The 14,516-nt window shown below is 47.8% G+C and overlaps 1 protein-coding gene across 1 annotated transcript in view; it reads left to right on the top strand.

The window, feature by feature from the left end:
* Positions 1-8,803, top strand: part of CD81 (CD81 molecule) — a 33,668-nt gene extending 24,865 nt beyond the window's left edge. Inside the window, exons 4-8 of the mRNA XM_054275969.1 lie at positions 766-840; positions 3,500-3,607; positions 4,201-4,296; positions 4,633-4,722; positions 5,414-8,803. Coding sequence (XP_054131944.1) covers positions 766-840; positions 3,500-3,607; positions 4,201-4,296; positions 4,633-4,722; positions 5,414-5,476 — 432 coding nt within the window. The 3' untranslated portion in view covers positions 5,477-8,803. The remainder of the gene's footprint in view (positions 1-765; positions 841-3,499; positions 3,608-4,200; positions 4,297-4,632; positions 4,723-5,413) is intronic.
* The last annotated feature ends 5,713 nt before the right edge of the window (positions 8,804-14,516 follow it).

Genomic DNA, 14,516 nt, shown 5'->3' with positions numbered 1-14,516 from the left:
TTGACTGCATTCACCTCTTTTGCTTCTTGACTTCTCCCACTTTGGGGCTTTTCCCAGGAAGAAGTCACTGAGTGATGTTGTCACAGAGGTGATGTTGGCTGCCTATGGAGCATGCCTCTCTGTGTCTTCTCATGTGACCCTGATGTATGAGTTTACAGCTTCCCATTCCCAGTCCAACTGACCAACGACCGTCACAATGTGTTCCTGGGATCTGAACAAAAAGGGAGGATGGCAGGGAGGAATGCTGGAATTGCACAAACAGGGTGGGACTGTGGGAAAACGTCAGTGTTAGTATTTATGCAAAAAACTGCAGTAGCCTTGCAGGGCTGTGGATGCTAGAGAGCTGGCCATAAATCACACCCTGACATCCCCAGCTCAGCTCCTCAGCAGCTGAAATGTGCTTTTAACCCTGCACTGGCAATTCCAGGCCTCAGAGCATTTGTGGCAGAGCAGAAACCTTGTCGGGATGGTCCTGCAGGTGCATGAAGCAGAGCAATGTATCTTGTGCTACACAGGGCATCTTCATCCCTGCCAGTCCCTTTGTGGGAAAGGTTTTGTTAATCCCTGCTCAACAACCTGGACATGGGTGGCATGTGATGAGTTACAGGAAAATGTGTTTGGGCTCAGTGCATGTATGAGAGGGAAAATGGTTTGAAGTCAGATGACACCTTGCTCTGATTTGTCAGTGGAAGTGCTGCTCCACACCTCTCCCCACCTAATTGCTGTAGATATGTTAAGGATCCCTCTCTTGATTTGTCTTTACAGTTCTTCACTTGCCTGGTGATCCTGTTTGCCTGCGAAGTTGCGGCTGGAATTTGGGGTTTTGTCAACAAAGACCAAGTAAGACTCTAAAACCTGTGTTTGTGGGACTGGGAGGCTGGGGCAGAACGGCAGCAGATCCCAGCATGGGCTGTTTTGTTCACAGACTGCTCCCAGATTGGGTAACAGGGGCTTGGGTTAGCAGTGTGACCTGCGCAGGCCCCCTCACTGCTCTTGGCCGGGCTGACGAACTTTAAATGTGAGCACTTGACGGGAGCAGCTGCCCTAAGGGTGTGCGGTGCGATGTCTGCAGTAAAAATAGCCCGTCTCACTTGGGTCTCTCTGAGCTGCCACGCTGTCAGTCACAGGGGGAGTGGATTCGTGCATGGAGTTGTGAAGGAAAGCCATCTGCACGTCCTCAGTGCCAGGGAACAGCAGTGAGCCCGGGCGGGAAGTGCCAGAGGGCGGGAATGCCGTTCAGGGAGAGCCTGCATGAACGGCATTGCTTGGTGCTTCCTGCCCTTTCCCAGTGCCATAGAACCTGCTTCAGCCATTTGCCTGGCAGCACCCGGCCTGCTGTGATCCGTGTGCTGTGCACCCATGAGGGGTCCAAGTCCTGTGTCTGTCCTGCTAGGCACTCTGCTAGGGACTGCTCAGATAAGGTTCCCTGGCTGGAGGAGCTCAACTGAAGGGTAGAACTGGAAATTGCAGCTTTTCCCCTTCTGTTTCTGCTCACCTTCACTTCCCTTCACTTTCCCACATGTGGTCACATGTGCTCACACACACAGCTTTGGTCTCAAAATGCAGAACTGCCTGTGCATGGGAACGGTGGCTGTGCTGCAGCAAGCAGCACCCTGGGTGCTGATCACTGGGCCTCGGGGGTTTGGAGGAGAGAAGGGAACTGCTTGTGCTCAAAGCCAAGGTTAGACTCTCTGGCAGAGTAGGAAATGTGTTTACTTTCCTGAGATGTTAGCCAGCTGAGTAAGTAGGTGCTGGCCTGCTCAGCTTTCTCATGCAAGTGAGCAGTGGCTCCCAGGCTCTGTGTGAATGGGAACTTCCTTGCAGTCATTTGGGAGAGAGCACGACTTCACTGGAATAAACTCTTCTGTGGCTAAACATTATTATGCAGGCACAGTGCTGTTTCCTAGCAACTTTAGTGAACTAATTAACCTCTGTAGAGGCGCTGTGCCTCCTGCAGATGTTAGTTTGTGAATCCTGAAGAGTCCAAGATGTGCACTGCAACTGACAGCAAAAAAAAGGGAAGGCTGAGTAAGGAGGGACCCCACGGCTGTTGTGTCCCATCCTGGGCAGAAAGAGCTTGGCCACTAGCTGAGAAATGTAGGATTTCCCAGGACAGAAGTGATGACCTCAGCCCCCAGAATTAATTTTGCAGTTTAAAATGAAGGGTGGCAGTCTGTTGGCATCAGCTAGTTTTGCAGCCTTGATGATGAATGGGCTATTTTGAAATCCCTGCTCACAAAGCAGGCTTGCTTCTCCCTGCCTTGGTTGGGAGCAGCACAGGCTGGGAGGGAAGCACTGAATCACCCCAGCCACCAAGAGATGCTTCCAGAAGGGACACTTTTTCTCAAAGCTGAAGGCAGTCTCTCCCTCAGCTTGCCTTCTTGGAGATGCTGTAAATTCAGAATGGGGAGGCAATAAATAGGATCTTTTTTTAATTTTTATTTTTATGTACCAGATTGAAATGGTTTGGTTGGAGAATATCATCCTCCAAAGCAAGCTTTTTTGAGTAGTGATGAAAGAGTTCTGGGATAATTGATTGAAATTGTGCATCATCTTGCTGCAGCTTCTTTTTTCGTATGCTAATCCAGCCTGTACTGCCAAGAGCAGATGTTCCAGAAAGCATTTTCCCTTCCTTGCTTTTATGTTTTTCTTTTGCTTCTCTTGCATGGCCTTCTTTCACCTCTCTCTCTCAAATTACTGAAAGGTGTTAGAGGAGAAGTCACCAGGCCACTTCCCTAAAAGTTAGGAGATTTCTGCACTGTGGAGCAGGCCCTCATGGGTGCTGCATTTCACCAGCCAGGTGGCAGGGTTAGAGTCTGGATAAGGTGTCTCACATAACCACTTACAGGACAGCAGTGTCTGTAGGGATCCAGCAAGGGTTTTAAATCCATGTAAATGCACCTAAGCTTCCTGACCCAAATGAGCTGTCTGACCAGGCTTTAGTGTGCAATCTCTCCCAAATTCCTGCCATCCCCTCCGAGCCACTCAGTAAGCTGAGGTGCCTGTATTTACAGACAGCCTTGCCTGTGCACCCCACCTCCTCCTGACTTTTCCAGCATGTCCAGCTTCTGCAGCCTCAGTGGGAATGGTGTTGCCTGCCTGCTTTGTCTATGTGTGGTTCAAAATGAGATGTTTCTGCCTTCCTGAGCCCAGCAGCACATCCACGTGGGCTGAAGGTTATCTCAACTTCTGGCTCACCCTCCTGGCCTTGGCTGTCTTTATCTACTAGACAGAGCCTGTGGAGGCCTTGGATAGTGTTGTCTGAAATTTGCTGGCTCGTGGATGGGATTCTTAATATTTGTGACAACTGGAGCCCTATGAAAGACATGCTTTTTCTCATGTGCAAACAAATGGTGTCCAAATCTATTCAAAAACTGCTCATTTACTCCAAGTGCTATTATTGGGAACCTGTTCTTCAGGCACATCTGCTGGATAGGTTTTCTTCTCCTCCTCCTCCTCCTCCTCTGGCTGAAAAGGAGTTTTCCTGTGTCCTTCCTAGATAGCCAAAGATGTGAAGCAGTTCTACGACCAAGCGCTTCAACAGACGCTCATGGGAGAACCAGATGCAAGCAACGCCAAAGCTGTAGTGAAGACCTTCCATGAAACGGTAAGGTGGTGGTGCTTGTGCTGGAGAACTAATAATGGAAGTCAGGAAAAGGGGTGGGAAAAGCAGAGTCTAAAGTGCAGATACTACGTGCAGGTCTTAGCTTATCAAGTTTGTTGTTGTTACATTTTAAGAAGCAGAGTTGTGCTCTCTTCAGTATTCTCTCCATCACATGGTGCTGGGAAGTCTGGACCAAGCTTTGATTAAGTTGCCTTTCATTTACCTCAGCATCCCTGTTTAAGTAAAATTCAATGGAAGAAGACTGTAGCTCTGAGGCTATAGGATCAGGATATTAATCCTGATACTTGGTCCATTCAGCAGGAAACAAAATCCCTGGAGAGAGCTGGGTTCACTCTCCTCCAGAAAATCTATGCCAGATCTGTCTGGGACTATTGTAGGAAGCAGCTGCATTGCATGGAAAGAAAAAAGTCAGTTTGGTGACTTATTCCCCACCCTTGTTTCCCCCTCCAAGATGCCTCCTCAGTCTTGGGTGACTTCAAGACAAGAATGTGTAATGGTGGGGAGAGCATTGCATAAGTGTTTGCTGTCTGCTGATGTTGGCTTTCCATTGTTTCTTTTTTCCTCCCTCCATGTAGCTGGACTGCTGTGGTTCTGATATTATGACAGCGACTTTCACTCCTGTGTGGAGGGATGACCTCTGCAGAAAGGACGCCCTGAAAAGCTTTTTTGAGGTAGGCACAGCTGCTCTTCAGTCAGCACAGCTGCTTGAGGAAACCTTTGCTGCCAAGGAAATTTGGGGATTTATTGGAAAATAGATAAAGGGTAGAGATTTCATTTATTTGTGGATGGTGTAGAAGGATGTTAAAGGTTCCCATTTGGTTCTTCCTTTGCTGTTCCTGCTTGAGGGGACTGACTGAGGGGTGCAGAGGGGTGAAGTCTGGTTGGAAGTCCTGGGGCCAGGACCCGGGGACATAAGTGAGACCAGGGGGAAGCTGACCTGCCATTTTGGTGCTGGGGGTGGCTGTGGGGAAAGCAGGCTGACTGACTGGTGTGCTTCTCTGCCTCAGAACTCCAACTGTCACAAAAAAATCGATGAGCTCTTCTCTGGCAAGCTCTACCTGATCGGTATCGCTGCTGTCGTGGTTGCTGTGATCATGGTAAGTGTGACAGCCTGGTGGGACAGGGAAAAGCCACCTCAGGGTAACCTGGTCCTCTTCCAGCTGGGCTGGATCTGTCCCTCTCTTCTGGATGCCCCTGGAACTCTGCATGCAGCACCAGCCTTATGCACCACAGGGCTCTGGAGCGTGGCGAGACCAAGGGCTTCATCATCCCTCTGGGGAGCCAGGATGTTAGGGGAGGCACCTGGCAAGCTCAGTAGAGCAATAGCACCTGCAAACCCAGCCAAAAGGGCAGAGCACCACTGAAATCTCCTCCAAAACCACGTGTTCTACAGGCTGCCATGTTTTGTTGCTGGGGTCTGCAGTGGGAAGGGATTTGCTTGCTTTGTTCAATTGGATTTGCTCCCTAGTGAGGCCGGGTGCTGTGGGGGTGTAACATGGCATCTGTGTAAAGGCTGGGCTGTAGTGCTGGAGGGATTTCGAGGCATTTGCTCTGTAGCTGGCAGCCAAAAAGTTTGTCAGGTACCACCACTGCTGCCAGTGAGAGATGGGAGGACAGCTCCTTATCTCAATTTGGCCAACTCCATATGAAAACAGCAACAAAGGTGTAGCATCCCTGCCCTTACCTCTGGCATGAGAGTGTTAATGTGGGGTGGGGGACCTTGGGGTGGGGAGAACTCTTGCATCGTGCTGGTTGTTGTCTCAGTGGTGCCCCTGTGTCTCTCAACAGATCTTTGAGATGATCCTGAGCATGGTGCTGTGCTGTGGCATAAGGAACAGCTCCGTCTACTGAACCGTGAGAGCCGGGCAGGGGAAGGGGGGATCAGGGCGGACGGCGCTAGAGGGGACCCCAAGTGCCACCGAGTGACCAGGAGACATTTCAACAACAGACAAAGAAAATTGTGTATATAAATGCTTCCAATATTACCATACAGTACTTATCATTTTTATTTTGAAGTACTTTTTTTTTTTTTTAAATAAATAAAACTTTCCCGTATCTTTGTGGCTGAGTTAGTTACACATCAGTTTTGTGTGATGGGAAAGCTGCTGTAGCAGGAGATCAAGTCCTTCCTCCTCCTTCCCCACCCCCAGTAACTCAGAAGTAACACTGGTGGAAGATGTGTGGAGGAGAAGGGTGCAGCCTGGTCTCAGAAAACTTTGCCTTGGTTTTACCAACTTTTTTGATTGGATGCTGAAGCAGAATTCAGTATTTTTGTTAATTTGTACTCATCTTTTCCAGCCATCACCCCACCTCCCTGGTGTTTCCAAGCTGTCCGTAGGGAAGCCTGGCTGACTGTCCAAAGCCTGGGAGAGAGGAGGGGAAAGGATGCAGACTTCATTGCCTGGGTGCAATGTATCCCAGGGGAAACACAGGCATTGTTCCTCTCCAGCCTGTTTCCATTCGTAGGTCAATCCTTAACAGAAGTCATGCTGAAACTATTTTACTCTCTGAGTAAAAATGTTTTATGGTTTTGTGATTTCTTTTTTTCTTGGGGCTATAATTTTATAAATTGGCTCAGTTGCATTAATTCATTGCATTAAAAGGTCAGTGGCTGGGGGTGAATTTTAGTCCCAGTTTTTCAAATATAACAAACTGAAAATTAAATTACTTTTTTAATGTCCTTCAGTGTTTCATTATAGACATATGTTTCAAGGAGAATCTAGTCCTATACCAAGTTTCCACTGTTAAGCTAATGCTCGCATAGAAATAATATTGGAAAAAGAAGAAAACATAAAAAAAAGTCCTTGACTTTAGAAATCCTGCTTTTATGTACTGCAGGATGATGCTTGGGTGTTCCCAACCATATGTGTACATGCTTAAAATTTCATCTTTGCATCACTCTCTTGTTCAGTGAAATTATTCTTAATTATAGCATATTGTCACACACTGTAATATTGCTGAGAAATTGTCATAATCTGATTGTGAAAAAAAGGTTATTTTTAAGACCTTCCAGTTATATTAACAGCAGATCAGCTTATAAAATCAAGGTAATTTAGCATGTTAGATCACACCAGTTGAAACACATTCTTGTGATCTGGTAACTTTGGTTATCACTTTGATGTCTGTGGCTTCTTTTATATGCCACTCTGTCACCATGTAGATAGAGGGGGAGAGTGACCCAGGAGCTATGTAATAAAATCAGAGTGTCACTAAAAAGATGATCTATATGTATAGTTCTATAGATATATATTTTTAAGCAAAGCCTTTTCCTTAGCCGTACGGGCACTTGAGCTGGAAATTATAGTATCTCAGCTCTTTTGCCACCTTGAAGCAGGTGAGGGGAGGAGTTTAAATTAGTGATCACTTTCCCCACTTCAGGAGTATTTCTGTTTCTTAGAGTTTTTCTCCCCCTTTGTCACAACAGAGAGCTTCAGATCTGATAGGGAGGGAGGCCTGTGATCATCAGTCATTTTCAAACTAGTACCTTGTCCACTGCACGTGGCTGTCATGACTGTTGCCATTACAGGATGGAAGATTCCTGCACTGGGGCAAATTGATCCATTCCAAAGTTTTTCTTCCCTTCTACTCCCCCCTTTCCTCTTCCTGCCTTTTAGTATATAGGGCCTTTAAAAAGTATATAGGTAAATATATATAGATATATATATATATCAAGTTGTGCTGGGTAAAGAGGAGGAAGTGCTTCAACAGATCTTCATATTGAGAGGTTGGACAAGAAAAGATTCAGCCTTAGAAATAGCCTTAAAGCAACACTGCCCTGAATGTCCATGTTGTGCACATTGAGAATGAGGTGAGGTTTTGCAGTAGGTAACCCCTTCCCCTGCTCCCCAGCGTAGCTCCTTCAGGTCATCTACTCTGTTCCGTGGCCATATGTATATGCATCATCCAAGCATGTGTGTTTACATCTATGTGCATCAGGATTGTCAGCATACAGAATGGATGTGTAACTTGCCACCTTTTTTGTTGACTGTTGGTAAATGTGTAAAAATATGCCATTAAGCATTTCAATTCTGTTTTCTTTTCCTTATACCGTATTTTTGATATTGTTCAGTATTCAGTTGATGCTGTGTACATAGCTGGAGCTCTGTTTGAAGACAGACTGGGTCTCGATGCAGGTCAGGTGTGTCCTCAGACATTGTACTTTAAAGGGTTTGAGCTGTCCCAGGCAGGAGCAATTGGGAGAAAGTGGTACTTGGAGAGGGAATTTGAGAGCTGTGAGAGGAGGAAGAGCAGGAAGTTTGCTCAGACTGTGTCCCACATGGGGTACAATTCTCTGGCTCATTTCCGAGGTGGCTTACCATTGTGGAGAGTTCCAGAGGCAGCTTCCTGAGCCATCTCCTGTTTCTGTGGCTGCTGCAGGAAAGGTGCTCAAGGAGGGGAACAGCTAGAGAAGGGTGATGGGAGCAGAGACAGAAGGATGCTTGCAGAGAGGACAATGCTTTCTTTAGTTACCAGCTGAGTCCCCACACTTGATGGAATGGTCCTCAGCTGGAGGAGTCAGCCCTGAGAGAACAGGGACAGAGAGGAACCATCGTGCTTAAGAACAATGAAGTCGTTGAGAAACCCTCTCTGAAAAAAACTACTCACTTGGGTCTCCTGTGAAGCTGGACCTGAGTTAACACAAACTAGAAAGGGAGCTATGAAGGGCTGAGGGGACTCGTCCCATTGCAAGCCCTCAGGATCCAAAAGCCACAGGGTTCTTCTGCCAGTTGTTCAGTCCCAAAGCTGGCTGAGGTGAAGGGGGAAAACCCTCTAGGCAGGACCCCTGCTCTGCCCAGTGCCTCTCCTGCATACTGTGCCTTTGTGTGTGCAGCGTGGCAACCTGTACTGCTCCTCTCCACAGCCCCGGGGAAGAAAAGGATGGAATTGCAGGCTGTAAATACAGACCCCTCCCTCTCCATGGAAGCATCCCTCCTGGAGCTAGTGGCAGCTGAGAAAAGGGCTGTGAGCTGAGGTGGGGATGAGGAGTGTCAACTGTCCAGGTCTGAGTTCAAAGACCACATCCAAGGGTCAAACAGAGCCGCTGACAGCTTAACTGAATGCTTGGGATTTTTTCATACTGTGGAGCATGCCACAAAGCAGTGTGTTTAACTTCTTTCTGCCTTTTTTTTTTAAAGAAATGAAACAAAAATCAATTTAATAAACATTTCTCATAGTGTGCATAGTGTGATGAACTGCTGCAATTTTACAACCAGTTAACCTTAACACCAGGATGCTTTGTGAACCAGGCTTTGACAGCATGGGCTTTTACAGCCTCTGGGAGGGGGGCCTGCAGGCAGGCTGAGTATGCATCTGGACTGGTGCTGAGGGAAGGCAAAAAGGTTGCTTGCCTGAAACGGTGCCTGCTGCAGTTGTGCCCCTCCCCACGGGAAGGGGGGCACAGCTGTAGGGGAGCTAATGTGGATTGCAGAAAGAGTGACTGTGCTGAAATTTGGCACAGGCTGGAGAGGGGTGTGGTGCTAGTCCTGTGCACACTCGAGTGGGCTCCTCCTAAAGTGACCAAAAATTGCCCAAAATGTCCTGTGCTGCCATCTGGATGGGGACTGGGCTGTTAATGCCACCACTGCTGCTCCCACCTGCCCCTCCACACCATCAGGGGAAAGCCTGGCTGGGAGCGAGGTGGGCCAGGTGCTGTGATCCCTCAGCTGCCTGCCTTCCTCTGTCCTGTCCTGGACTTTGCACTGTGTTTGAAGCAGGAATGTCCTGCAGCAGCTGCCAGCCATCACCCGTGCTGGTACAGAGAGGGAGGGGATGCGGGGTGAGGGAGGGCAGGGAGGGAACACAACGTTGAGCTGCTGCAAAGAAAGGCAAGCCCTGCTCCCAGCGGCTGTGCCTGTGCTTGGAGATCATGCCCATCTGTTGTTCTTTCACTTGTTTACCTGAATGTTAATGGAGTCGGACATAATGACTTCTGGAAAGGAAAAAAAAAAAGTGATATTTAAAAACAATAAACAAAAAAAGAAACAAAGCAATTCCCCCTTGTTAGTAGATTTTTAATGATGTGTTGTCAGATCTTGTTTCCTTCCGTCGCGTACTGATTTCTGCCACATCTTCCAAGGGAACGGGCATGTCTCATTCTTGTATTCAAGCAAAATTTGGGCTGCAGGGAAGACCGTCCTCAGCTGACCCTCTAGGTGGTTTCCCATGAATGTGATGCTCTTTGCTTCATGCCTTAAAACGTTTGGATTGTGACACTGCATTGTTGCTCCAGATGGGGATAAAATTATTCCAGCCTCTGGAGCTAGGATTAAGCTGATGTGAGTCACTGTCAGACCCAGGCTGGTGTTTGAGGGGGAGAAACAATAGTGGAGACTAACTGGCAAAGCACTGCATGTATTTGGCATCCAGGGTGTGTGCCTTGGGACCTCAGCCTGGAATTAGAGCTGGGATCTTAAACCTTCCCCAGCCAAGTGGGGAAGGTCCCCTTTGTTCGCACTCAAGTCCCCTTCATTTGCTCTTCAGGTTTGAGTATGAGCATTAATGTGCCTGAAAGAGATAAGCTCAATATGAGCTGGAAGAGGACTGGGTAAAACAGGCCCCTTTAAGGTTGTGTGGAGATATGGGTTATCCTTGGAGAACAGCAGTCCTGCCATGTGAGGCCACGGGGATAAGCAAGTGTGAGGGGAAGGGTGGATGCAGTGCTTGCAGCTTGTTTGTGCTCATATTGCACAGACAACCCTGGCGTACACTTCTCTTTAGCATTTTTCTCCAGAGGTCTGAAGGACCTGGAAAGTCACTGGAGACCTTACTGTGGAATTCCACTGCCTAGGAATGTGACTGTGGAATCTTTTTATTTTTCTTGTGAAACAAGATTTTTCAGGAATTAAAAATAAAAACATGAATTTTTCTAAACTAGACCATGCCAGGATTTTTTCCAGTGGAAATTCTTTTCCTCCTCCCTCCCAAACTGTTGTTTTTTTCTTTTTAAAACCTCCTAGAGTGTTTCTAATGAGAAGTTATGGAGGTATTTTTTGCTTTGGCAATCTCTGTTTCGTAAGCTTGATCTGGGCTGTTTGTTTTCTAAGCAGCAATGAGCCTAATTGTCTGGTACTAAGACTACTGTGATTAACATGCATTTTTGGCTCATGGCATTTCCTAATCAGAGGTTGTCAAAGCTGTAACCAAGAGTTGCAGTATTGTCTCAGGAGGGAATAAATCCCGCCAGCTCTCTCATGCCAGAGCTGTTGATGGTGGAGGTTTCTGCAGAGGAAAGCACCCTCAGTGCTTGATGTGGCTGCACCCTCCTCTGCCTGCCAGCTCTGCCTGCCGGGCTCAGGGATGAAGGATGTGTTGGTGGCTGTGCTCACATTCCTGCTCTGAACCACTGCTTCCTTTGCTGGGCATGACAGCACAGCCCTTCCAGTTAGGGGAGGAAAAAAGGTGACGTTTTTTCAACAACCTCATTCACTGTCAGGGCTATGGAAGGGCTGGGAACTGTGGCTTCACCAGGGAGTCGGCAACAGTGAAAATACAGCCCCCAGGGAGGAACCATCTGCCACCAGTGGGTGCTGAAGGGGAGAGAGAAACAATTACCCACCTGACCAGCTCTTGAGCAAGTGGTAGACACAGGCTGGGAACTCCAAGTCCTGTAAGTACCATGCTGTGCACCTGAACTAGATAGAGGCTGCATATTTTTCCTGACCACTCCCCAGTTTCAGCCTGGGGAGCATCACACTGCCTTGCACAGGGCATAACCCAAGCAATGGGGTGCAGAACATCACGCTGCCTTGCACAGGCCATAACCCAAGCAATGGGGTGCAGAACATCCCACTGCCTTGCACAGGGCATAACCCAAGCAATGGGGTGCAGAACATCACGCTGCCTTGCACAGGGCATAACCCAAGCAATGGGGTGCAGAACATCCCACTGCCTTGCACAGGGCATAACCCAAGCAATGGGGTGCAGAACATCACGCTGCCTTGCACAGGCCATAACCCAAGCAATGGGGTGCAGAACATCACGCTGCCTTGCACAGGGCATAACCCAAGCAATGGGGTGCAGAAATGCTGTTCGGGGCAATGCCTTGAGCTGACCTCTGGTGGCCTGATGCTTTCACTTCAGTGCTCAGGGACCTGGAGCAAACAGAAAACACCTCCCAGGTGCTAAAAGTCCTGCATAACCGAAAGCCACGTTGTTTTCACACTTGCAGACACATTAGAGGGTATAAAAACTGTGCAACCACTGTGGTGTGCCCGGTGTTTCTCACTGGATTTAGATGACCCAGCTCAAGTGCCAATGGTTGCAAGTAACACTTCTAATTACAGTTTAATCACACCTTTTACTTTTTTCTTTTTTTTAAAAAAAAGTGTTTCTTGGCCTTGCTTTGCCAGGGCATTCCCTCACGGCAGAACACAGCTTTGCTGACTACTGAGAGGTGCTGGTGTTGGGCCAGGAGAGATGGCATGCACACAACACCCTGCCTGCTGGCTGCAAGCAAACTGCTGAGATTTCCTCCAGCGAGGATTCATGCTGTTAATGCAAGGCTCAGTGTTGATTGATGGTGCTCCCACAGGTCTTGTTAGAACAAGAGATCTGGGGAGTTTTAGGGTTCTGTGGCGTTTTTTTTGTTAATGTTAACTTCAAGGCCACTCAACTGGTTCCAGTGACCTTTTTCAGCCTTTCGTTATGACTTTTTTTTTTTTTTTTTTTTTTAAGTATCAGGCATTTTGGGGCAGGGATAGGAAAAAGGAAAAAGCAGGAAGATTGGGAAAAGGGTTTTCTTGGTGCAAATATTCTGTAGTTAAATCAAAATGAACAGACACCCCCAACTGTTTTTGTTTCTTTTAAACAACTAGAGTAATTGCAGAGAGTATTAATTTTGCTCATAAAGGACTTCCCTCCCACACATGCTATGTCTCTAACAAAAAAAAGGGGTTGTGGTGTCTCCCTGCAGGTCTCTATAGGCTGGCAGTAACATTGTTATTTGAAGAACAGAGTTGATAAAGACCTTCATAGCCTGCCTGCATTAAAACTCACTCCACAGGAACTAATTTCATGTAGTTACCTTAGGGGAAAATAGCACCAACATGGGTAAACAGCACTAGAATAAATCTAATCTGTTGCAGGATCAAATGAAAGTACAAAGGAAAACAGGTAAGCTCAATGTAGAAGAGAGGTGGTATCAAGCACTGAATTCTGAAAACCCACCCCACAAGGGATTTCAAGGCCATTTGTAGGATTTCAAGGCCATTTGTAGGATTTCATTCTGGCAAATGGGAGAGGACAACTCATTTATTTCCTTCAGGCTGTACCAGTATGGCTTGGTGTGACTGTATTCTTCCAGCAGAGAAGGCTGCGGTGGTCATGACTCTGCTTTTCCTTTTTGCCTGCAGGAAAATAGTCCTTTCCCACCCCACCTCCCCTCAAGAACTGCATGTGGCCACATCTGAGGAACCTCCACATCCCTTCCAGATGCAGGAGATGTTGAAAAATGCATCATATTGCTCTGTCTGACTTTCAGGATCTGGGTGGCTGTTGGGGAATGGCCTGCTGCTTTCCTACGGCCATGGGAAGGGGGACCAGTGGTCTCTGCCCCAGGCTCCAAGGGAAGGAGCAGCAGCAGGAGCCTGCCAGGGAGCAGCGGAAACAGCTACTGGATGGGGCCAAAAGACAGATTTATTTGCAGGAAAGGAGTGGAGGCGCCAGAGATGGGGCTGAGGCTGCTGTGCATTTTCACATGCCACCCCCATGCACAGGGACGCGCTGGATTCCTGCAGACACATGGAGCCATCCCCACAAATGAGCGGCCCCTCGGAGCCTGGATGCAGCCCGCTCATTTGGATGATGGCCTGTCCTGCAGCCCAGTTCCACCTTCCAGCCCTCTCTTCAAGCCACTCAGTTCAGGCCAGCAAGGGGAAAACACTTTCCCATCTGTTGGTCTTCAGACTCTGACTCATTATTTTTATTTCAGCTGTCGCCAAGCAATAGCGAAAGTCCCAACACACCAACATTTCCACTGCTGCAAGCTGCCTTGTCCTCAGCCACCAGAGAATGAGCAGCTCAGCCTCAGTTCTCCTTCTCTTCTCTCACAGATTCTGTCACAGAATAGGCTGAGCTGGAAGGGATCCACCCAGATCATCAAGTCCAACTCTAAAGTGAATGGTGATCAAACCCATAGCCTTGGGTTTTATTAGCACCATGCTCTAAACAGTTGAGCTAATTTCATGAATAAAAAACCAAGAAGGAGGCAAAGGATACATTCAGGTTCCTTAGCCATCAATACAGCATCCAGGCAAAAAGTGAGAACTTGTAGCCTCTGGAAAGGGAGACATGGGGCTTGTCCCTGAAGGCACCCACACCCATAGGTGACAGGGACACTGGAGAAGGTGTTGCCCTCTCCTGCTCCTTTGAGCCCCTCATCTAACAAAGAACCACGGCTCAAAACAAGACTGTGCCATTGTCTGCATCACTCTGTTGTACCCTGCTTGTCTCCACTCTTACAAAAATGGGACATGACTCCACATCCTTTTTTCTGCCTGCTCCTTACTACGCTCAGAGACTCTCCTGCTGTCTCCCCAACACCCTAGACTGTGTTACACAGCACCAGCAGCCTGTTTTACCCAGGTTTACTCTTCCTTTTGTCTGCCCATTTACTGCTCTTCTCCTTTCCATTCCTGCTCACCTACTTCTTGTTTTCCTTTCCTCCCTCCATCTGGATACCCATTTAGATGCCTGTGACCGTACTACCATATGCATACACATAACAAAAAAATAAAAATAGGATCACCAAATGGGGAAACACCTCTAGAGCTGTTCTAAAACTACAGCATGACTCCAGCTAGACAGAAGACATTTTGCAATAACCTCATCGCTGCTGCCAAGTGTGTTCCGAACACAGACCTCGTGTCATAAATTACTGTAATTAGCAACACTC

This window comes from Melozone crissalis, unplaced genomic scaffold (assembly GCF_028551555.1).
Source record: "Melozone crissalis strain CALT ecotype California unplaced genomic scaffold, PUWL_Pcris_2 ptg000018l_1, whole genome shotgun sequence".
NCBI classification, from domain to species: domain Eukaryota; kingdom Metazoa; phylum Chordata; class Aves; order Passeriformes; family Passerellidae; genus Melozone; species Melozone crissalis.
Note: the sequence above shows the minus strand (reverse complement) of the source record. Positions and strands in the feature narration are given on the sequence as shown.